Raw genomic sequence first — 20,215 nt, forward strand, 5'->3', positions numbered from 1 at the left:
TGAAGAAATTCTCACAATTTTTATATGCACGTTAGAAACAAAAATGCTTAGTAACAAGGCATTGCAGTCCCTGGAAGTGAAGGTAAAACTATGCCTCTGAATACTGTTTCCAAAATATTTCAGGATTCGCTATCTATTTCAGTTATTTTTCATTAAATATTTGGACAACTGGTCAATGATGGTTAGAATCCTGGCACAGATCTACATTCAATGTACAAATCAGATCCAGTCTTTAGGATTCCATCAATACCTAAACAAATCTTTCCTTTTCAATTATCTCCTCATTGTTATAACGTGGAATGATAATTTAGGTTTCTCTCAAGACCTACCAATGTAGGATGGTCATAAATTAGTGATCTAGCATCTAGGTCATCACAAAAGATGTATGGAAAACAAATTTACCTCCCACTAACTCAGACTGACCACTACATGTCAGAAAGCAGGCCAAATGGAAGCAGAAGCTAGGGAAATCTTACACTAATGTCCTCTATGTATTATGAATCATACTGCACCTTTTTGGTGAAGTGATGAATTCTATTCCCCAATATCAAATCTACCATGAAATCCCACTCATTAAAGTATTAGTATGAATGTAACTATCTGTGAAAGTCCTTAATACAAGAACATAATGGACTGAAATATTTTCTAAAACCAATTATGTCAGCATTAGCAATTCCAAGGATTCCAATTCTAGTTAAACTAAAAATCTCCAAAATCTAAAGCCAATCTTTGAAAAATTTAGTGAAGCCTCTTCAACTTTCAAAACACTTTAAAATAAAAACAAATGCAAACATACTGTGAAGTGCTGGGCCTTAGATATTCCTTTGTTGTAATTGTGACACAGTATTAATCAACAAATATAATGATGTAGCCAGCAAGTCATATGGCATTTTCAAAAATTACTGCATTACTTCAATTTTAGTTTCTCTCCTCAAGATATACTCAGGAGTGAGAGAGAGCAGAGAACAAGCGGGTGAGAGCATAAGAGCAAGCATACGAGTGGAAGACACACAGAGCGCAATTTTGTGCAAATATTTGTGTGTATGCCCATGCATATACCATTTTTTTGACAATCACCTGCTACACTAAAGGATTCTAAACACTTATTGCATGGGACATGTATATGTAGGTGTCTGCCAACTGGCCACATGTCGGATGGCTTGACAAAAATGCAACATTTCTTCCCCGTAAATTCAGTTAGCTTCACTGTAAATTTGCTCAGACTGCTCTGTAGAAATGCAACATAACCTTCTGTCAAAAGAAGGATAATTGCATCTACTGGAATAACATTTCTGGAAAGAAAGAGCTTGCACGTGTCTCATACAAACCACAAGAAAATTAAAGCAGACATTTTCTTGGTGAATGAAGGAGTTGGGAGACTGAAATTGGACTTAGTATAGGTTTTCAGTTTGTTTAGCTTCCTTAAATATTAATGCTACATCACAAAATACCCAAACCATTAAGAAAACTAAAATAATTAAATTCTAGCTATACAGTTCTTATTTTTCTATGTATTGGCAGGGGGAGGGGAATTACAGCAATTCTGAGTGTGGGAAGGATGTTATACGGAACTGGATCAGCTGTTAATCTTTCAATATCCTATAGAATATAATCCCAATCAGAAGAGAATTCATAGTAAGTAGTGGCAAAATGAAGTGTTTATTCCAACACTCAATTCTTTGTATTTGTCACAGAAGAACTCTTTTGCAAACTTTTCTTACAGAACACAAAATATTCTTGTTCTTAAGTTCTAGTCATCAGATCCTGCACAAACCCTATGTTCCGATCACAAATATAAGCTAATATCAGAACATTTTTCAAATTAATAAAGGTTGCAATTAAGAAATCTTGAATACTGGACATGTAAAACTGAGCTTAGAAGCAGCAGCAACAATTACCTATTTTGTCTACTGTCAGGAAAAAACAGCTTTCTTTCTTTAAAGTGAAAATGGACACCTACTCCATTTAATCAAGTACTACTGTAACCTGAGGCTCAATAAACCAGAGTACAGCTTCAGAAGGGCAGATGATACACTATTATCTACTTGGTCATTATTGGTATTGGTTAATCTTTATCAAGTAAGCTATTTTACTTATAAAAACTGAATTGACAAGGGGCTGTGCAGTGTTTCTGCACCCCATCATCAGATTCACCACTAAAATCCAGCTACGTGACATGCTGAGCACCACCTCAGTGAATACCAGGAAATGAGGTGCTGATTATTACATAGGACTTGAACTGTAAAAAGTATGTGGAAAATAAGTAGACTTCAATTAAACTAGATGTACACTACCCATGCTTCTTACCTGATAGGGCTGAAAGGCACTATCTTCAGTTACAAAATCCAGTTGTTTGTCCACAAGGAATTCTACTGCAGTGATTGAATTGTACACACTTTTTCCAACCAAGGGCTTGAATGCCTAAAAACAAAATGTAAAAAAAAAAAAAAAAAGGAAGCTGTCAGAGGTAAAAACAAAAAATCCAATTTCCCCACAGTTGCAGCAAACATAAAATAATGACACGCTGGTATTTTAACAGAAACAACAGCAACATTTCTTTAAATGAAAAACAAGTTAATGCTTAATTATCTCTTAAGAAATCAGAGCAACAAGTACAGATTAAAATGTTGGGGTTTTTTTAAAGTTTTGCTTTTTGTTTTTGTACAATGATTGTAAAACTTGGGGCAAGAAAAGGGAACTACAACATACATTCTTCCTTTTGCCCACTGTTGAGCAAAAACATTAACTACAGAAGCTCAAAGTCCCATTTTAGAGCCCAGGATTGTACCATGGGTACATAGCTCACACTGAAATTCCCACTTCCTGCATGCAGACAGATGACCACAGATGCATCTGCTTAAGAAAGCACATGGAAAGGAACTGCAGATAAGAGCTGCTCCATTCCCTTGCTGAATCTCCTCTTCCATTCTCCCTAGGCAGTTTTCCCTTGTTCTTCACTGCCTCTAAACGCCTCTTCTACTTCCCTCCTCCCTGCTGTACTCTCTTCCTGCTACTCCTCCCCCCTGCCAGCTGCTCCTGCAGAGCAGTCTCAGACCTGACAAGCCTCTCTGCTTAAGCTCCCTTCCCCCTCCTCCCTTGGGCATTTGGCAGGAAGTAGGAAACCTCCTCCACAATACAGGCAAGGAAAAAACGTCCTACTAGCTCCTACATACTCCTCAGGAGAAAATACCCCAAGTGGGCAGGACTAGCTGTAGAAGGCTTGTAAACCCTCCCATTTTGTGGGACAGAAAAAAATCTTGCAGAGAAAATGTGGGAAGAGAGTGAAATAGGGGAGGAAGGTTCTCCTGGAGAGATAGGAAAGAATCACTTCCACTGGTGCGATTTCCAAATACAGAAGTCGAGCATGGGTGTGACTGGCTGGGGATGCATCAAGAGAAGAATGGTAAAATGAATCCCAGAAAAGTGACTTGAAGGTAAAGGAGAAAGAATGGAGCTGAAAAATGGGCAGACAATAGGAAGAGGAAGTTATTAAAGGAATGAGGCAACAGAAGAAAGGAGGTTAGCACAGACCACATGCATAACACAAAGGGAGAAAGCAGGGAAAAAAGAAAATTATTATACAAGATAGAGAAAAAGGAATAAGGAAAAATCCCAAAAAGATAGACAGCATAAGGTGAGAACACAGGAAGGACCGGGAAGTATACAAAGCTTTGTGAACAGTATACTAAGCAATGCTTCAAGACATAAGGGTGACACCTAGTACTTACACAGCCCTTTTCAACAACAGAGTTCAGTGCATCTTACAAAGGAAGTTATTATTACCCTCATTTAGAGATAGGAATACTGAGGTACAGTAAAATGAAGCAACTTGCCCAAGATAATTCAGCAGACAAAGGCAGGGCCAAGTGACTTGCTCAACATCACCTAGTAGGCCAGGAGCAGAGGAAAGAAACATTAAGTGCTTTAAGCATTTTGTGAAGTTCTCCCGAGTTTCAGTGTAGTGCTCCACTGACTTGCCCAGACTCCCTTTAATGTAGAAGACTGTATGCGTGAGTATATGAAAACACGGCATAAAATAGTTGACCTGTGGGTATCAATTTCACCGTGGACACCTAAGCAGGGCAGAATCCAGAAACTATAATGGCATGTAAAATATGTAATGAGAAAATTTGGGGGAGAGCCTCTTCCATTAAGAAGTACTACTGTCAGCCCAAGTATGCAAATACTGCGCAGTCTCACATGCAACTATTTTTTCATGTTGAATTCCTCTCCCTTGTGTTTCATTTGTCCCACAATCTAAAAATTAACACCCAGTTTTATCCAAGTCCAAATATAAACCCAATACAACATTACCCAAAAGTGTGATTTATGCATTCACTATAGTAACTCCGGTAAAATAACGAAAATGAAAATAATCAGATTCTTAAACTCTCCTAAATAAAGAGCTTCAAAAATCTGAATAATAATTAGAAAAAAGAAACAAACCTCTCATTCATACTAATTTACAAATTAGGAATAGGACCATGTCATCAGAAGGTACTGTCGAGCATATAAGGATGCTCCTTGCTAGTGGTATGAGTAAAAATTCCAGCACTAAATATATCCGGCATTTGTACAAGTGAAAAGGGATACTTTATAAAAATACTCCATTTAAGATTATTTTGCTATACATTTAATATCCAGATTTAACATGCCAGGCTTCTATATTTAATTTAGTGATTATCTCTTCTCTTACGGTTTATGAGAAAAAAATCTCTCCAGCATCCTCACCGATATGATACCTGGAGAGGTAAATGGGTGGGGCTAAGTGAAGAGGAAGTATGTGGCAGAAAGTTTGGAAATTCTGGATTCCAAATGGCTGATAATTATTTAACTTATACTGCTGAAGGGCCTTTGCTCTAAATCAGTTTTCACATATTGGGGCCTTGGATAGGTAGGTAGCCTTTTGAGTAAGTCAAGGATGTAGTTCATGCCATCTATGCCTAAACACACAATATAAAACAAAAAAGGGGATTCATCTATTTCAGATTCTGATAGCTATTTTTAAATTACGGATTAGCATCTGCACTCTACTTGCTCTTCAAATTGCTTTCTTTAGTGCTGTCAAATCATTCTTGCAAAAAAAAGTATTCTTAATATAAATACTTGTATGTAGAAGGTAATTAACTAAAACACTACAGGCGCAATGTTTTCTTTCAGGTTTTGTAGAAAACTGCATAGTAAGTTAACATGTAAACCACCAGATTGATTCCTGGCACTGCAAAACCTGGTCCCAAATACTATCTTAAAAAGTGATTCTCCCCAGAAAATTAATTCTGTTTCTCTTATCCTTTAGCAAGCCAATGCTCCAAAAAGCGGTGGGAATACAGCTCCACATGGCAGATCGAAAGAAAATAAAGCAGAACTGTACAATGTTACACAACCTTGTAAAAGGTGCAACTGGCCAGCTGAACATGCTTAGGTTGAGATTTCCCAAACAGTAACAGAAAGCATTATTATATGAAACATCTGTAAGGAAAAGCAAACATTTTTAGCCTGGGTATCATTAAATCAGTAAGCTGCCATATATAATGGGATCCAAAAAACCTATATAGATATACATCAGTCAAAATGTTAGCAATTCTTGAAAGGTTTTTTTTTTCTACTTGGTAGCCTAGATACAGAGAATCCCAACATGCAGTGTTACACCCCATGCATTATAGGACTACAAAAAAAAAAAAAAAAAAAAAAAAAAAATCATCCAAGCCTTCTCTACCACTAAACAGTGTGTAAAACATATAATAACAAGAAAATATAAGGAAAGGCTCAAATGGTCTCTTCACAAAGCTCTAGAGAAAATAATTTCCCCTCTTTTAGCTAACAAGGCAATCAATGTACAGACCTCTAGAGATTTATCTTGTTTTTTACTGGAAACAAGGAAAACCAAACATCTTCAGCCAACTAATTCTTTTACCAGGGCCTCTCTCCTAGTTTTACCATCTCCATCTGTTGCTAAGACTTAAGTGCTTTGCTTAATTAGGATTTTTAGAGGTTTAAGCACATGCTTAACTTTAAGTGACACAGGTCTTTTTCTGAACTGGTTCCTTCAAACTTATTCTCTTTGCCTGTATTATGATCCAGAGCTTGGCACTAAGAATTTTATGAATACAAATGTTTAATTTCTGTATCACCAAGGTCATTATTATACATAGCTCTTACACTGACTCATCCTTCCCATCAGCTTTGTACTGCCTGGCAGGGGCAACTGGGACAGCTTTCAAACTGATGGCAAAAGTCACTTTCAGGCTTTTGAGAATTGGATGCAGAAATTAAGTGGAATAAAATACTGAAAAAAATCTTGTTACTTCATAACAGTTTCTTAAACGTGTTCATGTTGAATATCAAATCTTCAGAGAATAAATTTTCTTGTGGGTGCCTTTTCCTTACATGTGAAACTGTGCAAACTCTTCCCATTTATCATCACAGCAACCTGGTAGCAATTTCAGGCACTATTTCCTTGAAGTAGCAACATTAAGAAAGCATATAATGAAGTTTCAGTGCTAAATACAGTACAAGAAGTAAGCTGCTGGAAACAAGGGAAGCTGATACCATGTGACCAGCCAGTTCTCTGGGGGCCTCCAGCACATGATCGGAGGATTACCAGTGTGGTTCTAAGAACCACAAATTTAAGAACTGCTTACTAAAGAATATAAATTTATGTAAATCACAGTGATTAAACAGGCTAATTTTCATCTCAAAATACCCATTTTAGAAATAAAATAACAATGGTGTGGTTAGTTTGCCAGATTATGTAAATTTATTATTATTATTATTATTATTATTCTTGTGTAGGCAGCACAGCTGCTTATAACCCAATCTTCATTCCAAATAAATATGGTTTACATAGTTTTCTTATGTGGTGATTTGCCTTTTTAAACTATTCATTAGCCTAAAGTAACAAAACTATCTACCAGTTTTTATAAATATAGCAAATGCTTTAGCATCTGGTTTTTCAAATTAATTTGGAATAAACGCTTTATAATACATCCAAGTATACTGGAATGTGAGGAACTGTAAGCAGAATTTACTGAAAATGTACAACTCTGTATAAATGATTTAATTATATAAATGGATGCATTAAATTCAAAAGCAGGTTTTCAATTAAAAGTCATAGTATTCAGCAACATTTGCTTCTTTGGCAAAATACAGAAGTGATTTTATAATGTTTCCATTTAAACTATAATAGCTGGAAAATAAGTGCACTCTATTAAGTAAACTTTTCCATATATTGTTTTCCATTCCAGCTGTTTTAATCTACAATAGAACAACATGCTGGCACCTGCTCATCATGCTACTAAATCGTTAGACCTCAAAACAACTATAATTTTCTTCCCATATGTGTTTGCTGGCATGATGACAAAGACAAAACTACCAAGTGAAAAAGGTAAAAAGATAAAAAAGATAGTTAAGTAATATTTCCAATCCTATTCTGGTTCATTCCTCCTTGTGCAAGTCTCCTTTACCGAAGCAGTATAGGTTGTTTGTATTTCCTGTAGCACAGCTAGCCTATTTCTAATTTGAAAAACACATTATTTAGAACACATGACCCTACACAGTACCTTCTTCTAAGATGTCAAAAGGTTCTCTGAGAGTGCAGTTAAACAATTGATAAAATGGACTAAAAACAGTAATGATAATCATTAGAACTTAAGCATCAATCAAGCAAGGGTTTCTACTTCTTTCGGGCCAATCTATTTGGTGGGGCTTTTCTTTCTATTTCTTTTTTGCTGCATCAGGAAGAAAAATATACGGATAGCTCCAAATATTATTAGAAAAGTTGACGCCTTCCATAGTATTTTCTTGTTCCTCAATATTGAAGGCAGAATTCTGAATCTACAAAAAAAGCTATATATATTTTGTAGATAAGATGCACAAAAGAATTTTAAAATGTATTTTACTCATTATTTTAAAACTGTGTGCACCAAAAAAACCCACCCCATTACCTACATGTATTTCTGACAGATGTTTCAGGAACATAGTAAAGGTATTTAGTATGCGACTGATGAAATTTGAAAAACGTATGAAGTTTCAACATTCAGGCCACATCTATAAAATAAACATACAACCAGCTTTAAAAGGGACAAACGGTGTATCCACTATGCATGTAAATACTTACAGAATGTGGAACATAATTATGCAGTGCAGTAAAATGCCAATATAGCTTCTTTAAATCTGAAAAGTATGAAATATCTACCATTTTTTATAAATATAGCTTAGTATCTGGCTTTTCAAATTAATTTGGAATAAACGCTTTATAATACATCCAAGTATACTGGAATGTGAGAAAATGTAAGCAGAATTTATACATCACTAATTCAAGATTGCAGATCTATTATTCTGCAAGGTACTGCCACAGCCTTAGGGAAGCTGCCATTTGATGAAAGTCACTGTGGGATAGTTCTGGTCACAGATGGATCATTATTCAATAGGACTACCAAAGACACCATAGTAAAGCAATGCAAAAATAGCTTTTCTAGTCAATATTCAGAGCTGGAAAAAAATATCCAACTACTGGTTACAAAAATGGCACCAACTAACTTATTAATTGACACGCGCACTACATGCTACATACTGCAAACTAAAATAAATCCCCTCTGCTGTGTAGATGTCTGCCTTTCTATTATGACCTACCACTATATAGGAAGAAATGCTCAGAACAACTGTATCCTGTATGGAGCTCCGTGCTGCACTACATTCCTTTCACATGAGAAAAAGCAGACCAGACCAGCCCTCCCTGAAAGGCATTTTTAAATAAATCAGCCACAGTCCTTAAAACACAACTCAGCTGCTCAGCACACCCCATGTTAAAAGCACACCCTTTAAAATGTAATAGGAAACACATACATCAATTCAAAATGGTGGAAAAAATATAAGCTCCTGTTCCACTCCAAGTCCTTTCAAAAGGCAATCTTTTTGTCAAGAGTTTTGCTGGCACATGGGCTCTCCAACACCAAGTCTTCAATTAATAAGTCTGAACAGAACTCAAAGCAGAGTGGGGCTTTTCAAGCTTTGTGCGGCCCAACAACCCCATCGCTGGGTCCTTCAGGGCTCCTAGCCAGGGGCTTGGGAAAACACCAAATGTTGCTAGAGAACAGCTCCCGCAGCTGGGGGGAGCAAAAATATAAGGAACTGAAAAAACTTCAGAGAGATATAGATATGTCTATAGCTATATATAAATATGTATATACAAGTATTTATGTCTATATCCGCATATATATTATGTATCTGTATCTATATCCATCTAGCTCTACGTTCTTTTCTCCTGTCCTAGCAATGGGCTGGGTCCGAGTATACTGTTTAAGCCGGATGATTAGCGCAGCAAAGGAGACACCCGCAGGGCCCCTCCGCCCCGCCGTGAGCGGCCGAAGCCGCGGAGATGATACAAACCTCAGTGGGGCCAGGCTAGGCACCGGGAACCCCGCGGCATGAGCCGGCCCCGCTCACAAGTCATGGCCGCGGCCCGGCTGGGTGGGCGGGTGGCGGCGCGGCGTGTCCGGGGCTCGCTCCAGCCCGTCCTCGGGCTCCGCAAACCAGAAGAAAATGGTTCTCAAGCCCCGATTTCCGGATTCGGGCACATCGCCGCTCCGGAGGGGGAGGGGGAGGGGGCGGGGGGAGCCGCGGGCCAGGCCGGGCCGGGCCGGGCCGAGCCCGGGGTGGGGGCCAGTCGAGCAAATGCGCGTCTCCGGCGCGGAGGCGGGTCACCACTCGCTTTGTCGCCAGCGCTGCGGTGTGAACGACTAAGAAATCCTGCGGCGGTGGCGCTCCCGGATCTGGGTCATGATCACTTCTGCCGAGGCCGCTTGCATAACCGAGCAGGCCGCGCAGCGCAGGGAGCCCTGGGCCGCACTTCCGCGCGCCCGCAGACGGCGTCGCCGCTAGGCGAGCTGGCGCTAGGGCACGGGGGAAGAGGGGAAGAGGCGGTGCTCTGCAAACTGTAACTAATCCTTCGTCACAGGTGGTGATGGAGTCACTTCCAGCACGAGTCACATTACTGATTACTCAGTTGGCTGGCTGGGGAGGGTGAATCATAATTTTAACTGCAGACAAAGCCAGACTAGTGGCGAGACTGACAGCTCAAATAAACCGTCCTCGCCCTGCAGCCAATGGAGGTATCAAATTTTTACTTTCCCGATTTACTTGAAAGAGACAGGAGACGGGAAAGCAAGTGATACGTTTGTAGGCTCTCCCCCTCTGCTTCCTGAAGGAAAGCCTCAGTTTTGATTCTAAAACCAAAGCCAAATTGTTACCAATCAATCCTTACTTTCCAGACTGTGGGTAGATCAACATGAGTGGTCATTGGCACAAGTTCCCCAATCTAATCTCTTTTTGTTAGGAAAAGTAAAATATTAATAAATATATTGGCAGATTGCCATTTAGAAAAACTGGGATTATGATTTTTCCCAAAAAAGAAATCCCCACCCCCCTTTAAATTTTCTTCCAGTTAATTATTTTTAAACTGGCAGCAAATTATCCCTAAAACTGTCAATAAATCTCACAGATTATAAAAGGTACAACTTTTCTAGCAGCCCCAAGAGGTCTGCTAGAAGGCCAACCACCACTCAGATCAGAGGGCAGTACGGAGAACAACATTCATAGCCAGAAAATGAAGCAATACCTCTTTTGCTTTCTACAGTCAAATGACTTCCAGGGGCTGGCAGTTTTCCTATTTCAAAGCCTCTGGGTGCATTATATCCCACAATGACTAGCAGTTACACGGAGCAAAAGAAAAGGAACATTTTAACCCTGAATTTCTCTCACTTTCTGAGTACAGCTTGCTAGTTCCCCTCTGCAGGCAACTACTACCCATTGTGCTGCTCCACTATAGGAATTACTGGTAATAATAACCAATACAGAGGCATGTTGCAGATTTTTAATTTGTGATCATTTGCTATACGTTACATTTTAATCTACCTTCTTCATGCATTTATAGTTGTCCGCATCTTATGTGAATGAAGAGCTTTTTATCCACCAAGGACCATTCTTCCCTACATTGGTGATAACCTAACACAGAACCAGGAAAGGGGACCAAGTCACCACTTCTGGGGACAGTGTAGCCTGGCTAAAGCTACATAACTGTGAAGACTATACTTTCTTTCAATGGGAAATGTCTCTTGTCCTCAAAAGCAGCTTAAATAGAAGGTTTCTTTTAAGTGGCCCTTGAGGCCTACCCAATTCAAAGTGACAAAATCTGACTGGCTTTGCCTAATTGCTGTATGTGGTAGACAGGCTGTCAGAAAAGCCTGGGATGCACTGATCATGCTCAGTCTATTCCCGATGTTGGAGGATTCGACAATTGCTTGTCTGATTTCAGGCAACTAGGGAATTAATTTAAATTGGCTTCATGGGCCCAAAATTATATCTTTATTGCATTCAACCAGAGAAAGGTAATTTCAAGTGTCAATAGGACAAACCTATCTTTGCACAACCAAAATTAATCAAATGGGTGTGTATGGGTATTTAGAAGAATGTACTCTTTCACCACAAGTGGACAATTTTAACCAATCAATCCCTACTCCCAACCACCAGTCAACTGTGAGAGCTCCTCAATTACACCCAAAGATATTAAGATAGATATTTTAGTGACACCAACTCAACCTAATGTCCTTTCAGAGACTTTTTTGGGAATGTTACTTCAACTACTTTTACTAACATTAAGCATGAAAAGTGGAGACAACAAGAAACAGCACTATTTCTTGTTCATGTAAATCAGCTTTGTATGTTTTTCAGCGGCTTATCAATTCTCTACCACTGAGTCAAGGCAATGCAGAAGGTATATAAGAGAATTCAACTATATGAAAGCTTCCCCCGCTGACTTAATTTACAGTAACAAGGGCTCAGCACTTCTGAAAATCAGAACTTTAGTTATTAATATGATCAACTCTTGCAGGGGAAACAATACCACTGAATTTATATCCTGCTGAAAATAAATATATTTCAAAACAAAATACTGTACTTTATTATTTTTATTTCTATAATTGGATTCTAATATGATCTGAAACTTTATAGAATTTTATAAAAAGCATTTTAGATCCTCTTTAAAATGACCCTAATTGTGTATCATTCTAAAGAAAGACATGGCATTGTTTCTTTTACTAACAGCTTCTGCACAATTTTTCTTTACTGAGCCTTTAACATAACAGTTCTGAAGTTAATTTATTTCAGTAACTGGAAACAACTGGATTATGTCTACTACAAAATACACTATTTTCGATTATTAATATTCAGTTATTAATACCATTTTTAACAAAGCAGGCAATTCTTAATACTATCCAAGACCTGCACAAGTGGAGGACAAGGAGTTTGTGTGTTTGCATAAAGTTTTATTCCTAGAGTATAACTCAGTAACAAAGAATATGAGAGGCGACCTTGTGGCTGCCTGTAAGTTCATCACGCGGGCACAGAAGGGAATTGGTGAGGTTTTACTCACCAAGGCGCCCCCAGGGGTTACAAGAAATAATGGCCACAAGCTAGCAGAGAGCAGATTTAGACTGGACATTAGGAAGAACTTCTTCACAGTTAGAGTGGCCAAGGTCTGGAATGGGCTCCCAAGAGAGGTGGTGCTCTCCCCTACCCTGGGGGTCTTCAAGAGGAGGTTAGATAACCATCTAGCTGGGGTCATCTAAACCCAGCACTCTTTCCTGCCTATGCAGGGGGTCGGACTTGATGATCTATTGAGGTCCCTTCCGACCCTAACATCTATGAATATCCAGTGTAGCAGCCTTCATGTATTTACATAAAACCTTCGACTAACATTTTTAAACTACTACCATAGAGTAGTAACATAAGGGGAATGATACATGGATTTCCAATATTTGGAGATGTTCTCAGTGAAACTCCACTAAATATGGCAAAGACCCCTTTATCCTGATATAGCTACAACTGGTGCAAATGCTAATATAGGTGTGCTAACCCAATGTAAACCAAGTTTATTCCAGTCTCGCTGACTCCTGGAACCTACAGCAGTCAAGTCAATCATGAAAGAGTATTGAAGTCAAATTTTAAAATACTAATATCTGGTGGGTGGTGGATGGCTTGTAACAGAATAACTTGGTAACATTTCTGAGACCCATAGATAGGTATTAATGTGCAAGTTTATTTTTTGAGATGTGCCAAATTTTGCACTTGAAAAACAAATTATAGTTGCATTATTTTAGCACTAGTTTAAATTACCATTTGCTTCATCTCACAACCAGGCATAAACTACGTGAAATTATTCTTACTGTAAGCTCAAAAAACAGAGCTGTCTTTGTTCCCTGGCACTGCCAGTCCCCTATGGACTCAAGCAGCACACAGAACCGCATTTAGCAAACAATCCCTGACCTTCAGTTACTGTCTTGGCTAACTGCCACAGGATTCATGTATTACTGGTAACACACTGTGCCCAATCTTACAGATAATCATTCGAACTAACTCTGAATCTATGAAGAAAACCCAAATATTCCTTCTTTAACAAAAATTCGGTCATGATCTGCACCTTCAGCTACTGCTAAACATTCCTTTGGTATGCTGTAAGAACACACCCAGCTCTTTCGTCTGAAGAAAATGTGACAGAAGATATTTTCCAGGTTTTGTATTTTTAGAACTAAGTTTAAAAATTCTAGGTACAATGTATTAGTAATGCCTTTCAGAATTCATCTGTTTCAGTTGGGGAGAACGAGGATGGGATCAGGGAGTTTTGTAATTCAAGTGATTATTTCTCCAAGGAACCTTTTAAACTTTGCGATGTTTCTTACTCAAAACACACTATTATACAAGTTTCATCTTCATTTCATGTTCTATCACGTTTGCTCATTTAGACTGCCACAGACATTTTGAACACTATTTTTTAATACTATTTATATAAAACACTACAAAGGGAATACTCCTTACTGGCAATGGCAGCGCCTCATGCAGCTCCTTTGTTGTAGCAGAGGGAGACGGGGATTCTCAATGGCCAGCTGGAGCTCTTTTATTTATGAACTGGCTGACAGCCAACTCTGAGAATGAGTCATTGGCTAGTGGTATAACATAACCAGAAAATAGCACGAGCATTGGGAAATTAAACACACACATGCCCACACCACCAGGACTGTTCAAGTTTAACTTTTTAGTTACAGTACTTGAATGCAGTAAACAGGTCTTGCTGTAAAATGCAGTCAGTCCCCTATCAATATGTAATTCCAAGATGCATATATACAGGACTAAACTTTAGCTAGGAAAGAACACTGTTTGATGTCATAGATAGATTGAAGACATCATAAAGCAATATTCAAATTATTTTAAGATAGGAACCTAAAGACTACAAAGTATTTAAAAAAACAAAACCCCCTGAAACAGTGTAAATCTGTTCTTTGACGTGATTACAAATGCCACTTCCCTACTTGTCTCTGCTTCCTGTGTACATTGATTCCCCTATCTGATTAGCAACAAAAATATTTTTATATTATTAGCATTTCAGTACCACCATGCCATAAGAAAGGGAGCTGAACTATGTTCTGAGTGCACATCAACAGAAATAAGTATATTTCACCTGGAGGACTAAGTTTTTACTTCAGTTAAACTTATACAATCTATGAGGACAAAAGGTGTACTTGAGTGTAAAATCTGAAATCCAAGGGTACAAGAATGTCAAACTCCAGCTGATCTGTCTAAGGCAGCAATACCAGACAGAACAGCCTGATATTCACATCTCAAGCCAGTTAGAAAAGCTTCCTACAGTTTGGAAATTCTTCCTTTTACTAAGTAAACCTTAGACTGAAATACAGAAATTAAGACAGAACCCCAGCATGCTATTCTTAATAGCATTTCAAAACTAAGTCATGTTTTACCAGAGGACAACATGATAACAAGCACAAAAATAAAGATCAGCACATATATGTATGCATAAGTACAAAGTCGTTTTATGGCCTGTTTCAGATTGAAATAGTATATTTGCCATTCATTTCTTAAAAGCAGCTTTTAATCTTTGTGTCTACTTTTCTTTTTTGTTTGCAATGCTTCAGCTTTTTTTTTTTTTTTTTTTTTTTTTTTTTTTTTTAAGTGGATTTTGTCCTTTTCCCTTTGGCAAACGTCTGTTCTTCTGCAGTATGAACCAACATGACTCCACAGTTTTCCACCATTACTCTGTCACAAGCCAAATAGATGCCCATCACTGATATCAGCTCAGTTCTGGGAATAAGATCTATTAGTAAACTTTAGCTCCCTTTGTGGTTAGGATTGGCTGTCCCCAATGCAGCGAACTAATAATGTTGTAAAGACAGACTTAAAAAAAGTCGCCATTAAAATAAATTCCAGGTGAAAGCAATGGATAGGAGTTATTTATTTGCTACTCAAAATATGCTACTAGTTTATAAACAACTTTATGAGATAATCAGATTTATAAATAAATATTTTATAAATAAATTTGAGTGAATGTAGTTGCCTTCTACCCTTTAAAAAAACTCCTTAATGAGCCTTTCCATAGTTGACAATGCTTTTCTTGAATTTTGTCCTTCCTTTGGCTTCCACTGTTTTCTCCTGGTATTCCTCTAACTGTTCCTTCGGCAAGTCCTTTGGAGAAGTCTCTTTTTCAAACCACACTTTCAAATTTCTGTAGACACTTCCAGAAGAGACAGCTGTGGCATTGATCACCTTTTCTTCTCCATCTTACATCTAGATAGTCTAATCTACTACAAATTCATCTACCATTTCTAGGCTGACTATTCACAGATCTGTCTTATGTCCAAACTAAAAATCAGAGCCTCTCTCTCTCTGACGTCTCTACATGAATGTCTAGCTGTCACTGAAACCTCAACACAACTAAACAAGAACCCTTAATCTTCGCCCCCATAATCTCATGCTTCCTCCTTTCACCATCACTGAGGATCATGACACCATCCTATTAGTCAGAACTCTAAACTAGGTGCTTCTTTAGCTACCACCTCTCAATTCCATATATCCAAACTACATAGAATCTTCAGGAGTTTCTTCTCCATAACATCTTTAAGATAAGGCCTTTCTTATCCTTCCACACAGCTAAAACACTAGTCTGGGCTCTTATCTTGTATCTCAATTATTGCAACATCCTTTCCTTTGCCCTGGGCAAATGCAATCTGGTCCTGCTCATATCTATGCAGAGTACAGGGGCAAAGCTCATTTTCCTAGCCCACTGCTTGAACTATATCAACCTTCTCTCTTCATCCTCCCCACTTACTGCCACTTCATCAAATATAAGCAACTTGTCTTTACTTACCAGGCCTTTCATGGCCTATGTCTATGCTTCCACCCCTCATCCACTATCAAAAATCCCACTCCTGACTGCAACTGGTTCATAATGTTAGTTTTCCTTGCCCAGTTGTTAATTTTTCAAACAAGCACCTCTGTGTTCTCTGTCAGACTGTCCCCCACACTTTGAGAAGAGCTCCTATAAACAACAGAGCCATCGCAATTTCTTCCTTAAATGCCTCCTTTTCCATCATGTCTCTAAAAACCTTGACAAGCGTTTCACTATTAGCATTCTAAGACCACTGCCTGTCTGCTGAAGAATACAGTCTCATTGTTTCCTTATATTCCTGCATCTGAGTGCCTCTATTCATTACTGTCCCCAATATATAAATTGGGTCACGGACACTTATTTTTGTATAGTATGCAGTACAATGGGATTCTAGCCTATGACAAAAGCTACAATATCACCACCATCACCATCACTGGGGATAGAGGTTGCTTCTCTACATTGCTGTCAATATTCCTTGATCCTTTCTTTCTGAAGGTATCATGGAGATCTTGTCTAGTCATTTACCATTCCTCTAGGACTGCCAACATACATACCCCAATTAATTCTTGGTTTCCTTCTTTGGAGATAGTGATCCTATTCTAGGTCTAACATTTACACCCTTCTTCATCTTTGTTATCCCAGACCACTGATAAATGTTCTATTAAAGGCATGATGTGATCTGATTTGTGATCCCAACAATCACACCTCCTGCCATGCCACACAGGAGCATACATATGGCAGGACATGGTCTTGGGATCAGGGATCACACCCTACTTGCCACTACAGGGGGAGCCCAGGATCATGATGTTGAACTCCCTCTGCACCCACAAAGGTGCCTGGCAATCAACTGATTGTTAGCCAACTCCAGGGACCCACCCGGCCAATTCACGCCTCTGGAACTGGCTCCCGATCAGCTGATGAGAACCGTATAGGGAAAGGAATGGTCTGCCAGCTGCTGATCAGCTTTTTGGTGGCAGCATCAGCACTACACCAGGGCTAGAAAGGGCCCTGGTGGGGTTCCTGCCAACTGCCAACCAGCTGATTAGTTCTTTACCATTTTGTGCCTGACTTACAGCCCTGGTATGGTCCACCCTGTCAAGCATTCAATTTAAGACAAAGAAAACCAGCCACAAAATTACTGCACATTTTTGTGCCGTAATTTTTTGTCTGGTTAAACTTTTTCTTACACCATTATTTGACTGAAAGTGTGGCTACTCTTTACAACATGATTAACTGGTTAATCACGTTTTAAGGGTAATGTCTGCCACAGGTCCTATCTACACTCACCCCTCATACTTAGCTACTGACAAAAGGCAGGGCAGGGTGGCACCTTAGAAACTAAATGGGTCAAAGTAGGATCAGATAGATTTCAGACTAACATGGCTAACTTGCTCTCCGTAGTTAACTTCTGACAAACTTAAACTGACCCGAAACCTGCAGCTCCATCACCTTCTTCCACTCAGAGAACTACTGCTTTCCTGATTCAGCACATTTCATTACCCCCTCTTCTCATTTCCCATAAGATGAAGGCCATTATAACAATGATGAGTTCTGCCTTTTATGCTCTCACTATTTCCTACCTCATCTCACTTCACATCTCTAATCTTTTACCTCTAGTGTGCATACATCTACAGAGTTCTTTCTACATCTCCTGTGCACTTCTCATTCCCTTTTTAACTTTTCTTCCTCTCACCTTACCTACACACCACCCACATCTTGGGGTGACATCAATTTTCAACTCAATGATCCCTCCAATTCTGCAGTCTCAATACCTCGTTAGCCTCCTCATAGCTCTTGTTTTGGCCCGATTACTCCATTCACCAGCTTAGTCACTCTCCTGGCTCATTTAAACTTGCTGGCTTTTGTTCCGATTGCTCTTTGACTATTTACTCTCTTCTGGCATAACCCAGTGTCCTCTTAATCTGTCACACAGTGGGACGGCCCTTAAAGAAGACTGAATTTAACTCTGTACAGGCAATCCTCGGACTTGGGACACAACTGGCTCCTGAAAAATGCGTCTTAAGTCAAAACGTTGCAACTTGGAACCGATTTTCGCATAGGAAACAATGTTATAAATGGGGGACTGGTTCCTGAACCAAGGCCCAACAGCATATTTTCACCAAAAATAACCCAGAATTTTGTACTTGATCAATTATAGATGAGTAATATGGCTACATCAATGTATTTATATTGTAAATAGCAATCATATTGATTTCGAAAGACTTCTTTGAGGTGACTTTGCTGGACTTTTTGAAAGGCTCTTGGTTGGACTTTTTGAAGGGTTCTTGATTGGAGTCTTCTCAGGAATCTTGGCTGTAGGTTTTTCTGGAGTCTTGTCTGCTTTCTTAAAAAAAAGAAAGTGTCCAATAAAGTTCGGACAGATGTTCTCCAGGGAGATGGGCGGTGCAGAGAACTTGTTCACCGGTGTGGCGTCGCGTCAGATCAAGTGTTGTAAAGAAAAAAATGATATCGGAAAGTTGAAACAGGGTGTCAATTTATAAATGTCGTAAGTGTGAAATGTTGTAACTCAAAACGTTGTAAGTCAAGGGCTGCCTGTATCTGCAAATAAAATATGCCGGCTAGGTGATAGGTTTGAGGCCAAACATCTATTGGCAGCTATGGGTCATTTCTTGCCAGAATAAACAGCTCAGGAAGAGAGACATGTAGGGAACAGGGTTCTTGCAAGAGATCCAGAGTAAAAGGAAAGGACCTAGGAAGTCCTGCCTAGACCTACCTGTAGCAAAGTACAAAACCCTCAAGAGCAGAAGTCTTAAAAAGAGGCTTGAGGAAGTCTCAAATAGCACAAATGTGCTGTGGGAAAGAGCTACTCAGTCCAGCAGAAGGCTCCTGTACAGACCATAAAGCAGAGAAAGACTTGCTTTAAGTTGAAATGCCTGTCATTTTAATAAACAAAACCTAACCAGAAGGGTTGAGATTGGGCCTATAAGAACATGAATGTGGAGAGAGGGGAAACCAAAGCAAAGTCTGATCTTTCAGCTGCCCTCAGTCTTTTCCGTTCATCACTTTAATCAGAGCAGGGCAAGTAATTTGGAAACTTATATATGAATTTCATTATTTTTTTTCCCAACTGAAATACACCACAGTATCTATTTGTCTAGACTTGGTGTACTTATAACTCTTCTTCATTCTCATACCATATTTTGTATCCTTAAACCTGAAATCTTCTCTCTTCTCATTCATATTTTACTGACTACATATGCCAAATCACACAACTATGTCAACTTCCTTATGTATAAAACTTATATTCTCATTTTTTCAACTCTTCCTTCAACCTTTCAAAACAGCCATCTATTTCTACTTTTATGCTACCAACTCCTGACTCGTTTTCTGGACCTTGCATGAACCCTTTTTCCACTACTTCCTCCCCTTTCTACCTCCTTGGTGATTTTCTGAACTTCTTGGTATTCAAACTGAAAATGCTCACTGCGCACTGTCACCTCATGTCATTCTTTCACACTTCTTTGCTTCTGAGCCTTGAGCCTCTTTTCTTCACCTATCTCTTGTCATTTGATTCTCTAATTCCCTTAAGTTGTCTAAACATCAGGTCTTCTTGATCTTTTCCCTCTACCTTCATTGCCACTGCCAACCTCTTCTTTCAACTGATCAAAAAGCCCCTCAATTACATTTCAATCTCTTTGTTCCTTTTTTCCCATCCTTCCAAAATCAGAGTTGTACCCATTTTCTTCCTTCCTAGCTATAAACTCCCTTAAGGCTCATTTCAGTCCTTTCCATTCCATCACCACCCCGTCACAAAGGGAACCAGTAGCTAAATCAGAGGTACCTCTTCTTTTGCCTTCTTGATCTACCTGCTGTCTGGGCCATGGTTATTCCATTTTCACTTCTGGCTCCGGTCTGTGTTGCTTTGGGTCTCTTTTCCACCTTACTGTTTCTTTAGCGTCTTTCTCAGTGACCTCTTATTCTCCCATCACTTCACACATTTTTTCTGTGCTCTTTACTTCATCA

The 20,215-nt window shown here is 39.0% G+C and overlaps 1 protein-coding gene across 3 annotated transcripts in view; it reads right to left on the reverse strand.

Moving 5' to 3' along the window:
- The window catches only part of JMJD1C (jumonji domain containing 1C), a 258,840-nt gene that overhangs the window by 86,434 nt on the left and 152,191 nt on the right, over window positions 1–20,215 (reverse strand). For all 3 annotated transcript variants that reach the window (XM_014610135.3, XM_059729870.1, XM_059729871.1), the window contains exon 3: window positions 2,308–2,421. In XM_014610135.3, the coding sequence (XP_014465621.1) occupies window positions 2,308–2,421 (114 nt within the window). The remainder of the gene's footprint in view (window positions 1–2,307; window positions 2,422–20,215) is intronic.

The sequence above is a fragment of the Alligator mississippiensis genome, chromosome 6 (genome assembly GCF_030867095.1).
Source record: "Alligator mississippiensis isolate rAllMis1 chromosome 6, rAllMis1, whole genome shotgun sequence".
NCBI classification, from domain to species: domain Eukaryota; kingdom Metazoa; phylum Chordata; order Crocodylia; family Alligatoridae; genus Alligator; species Alligator mississippiensis.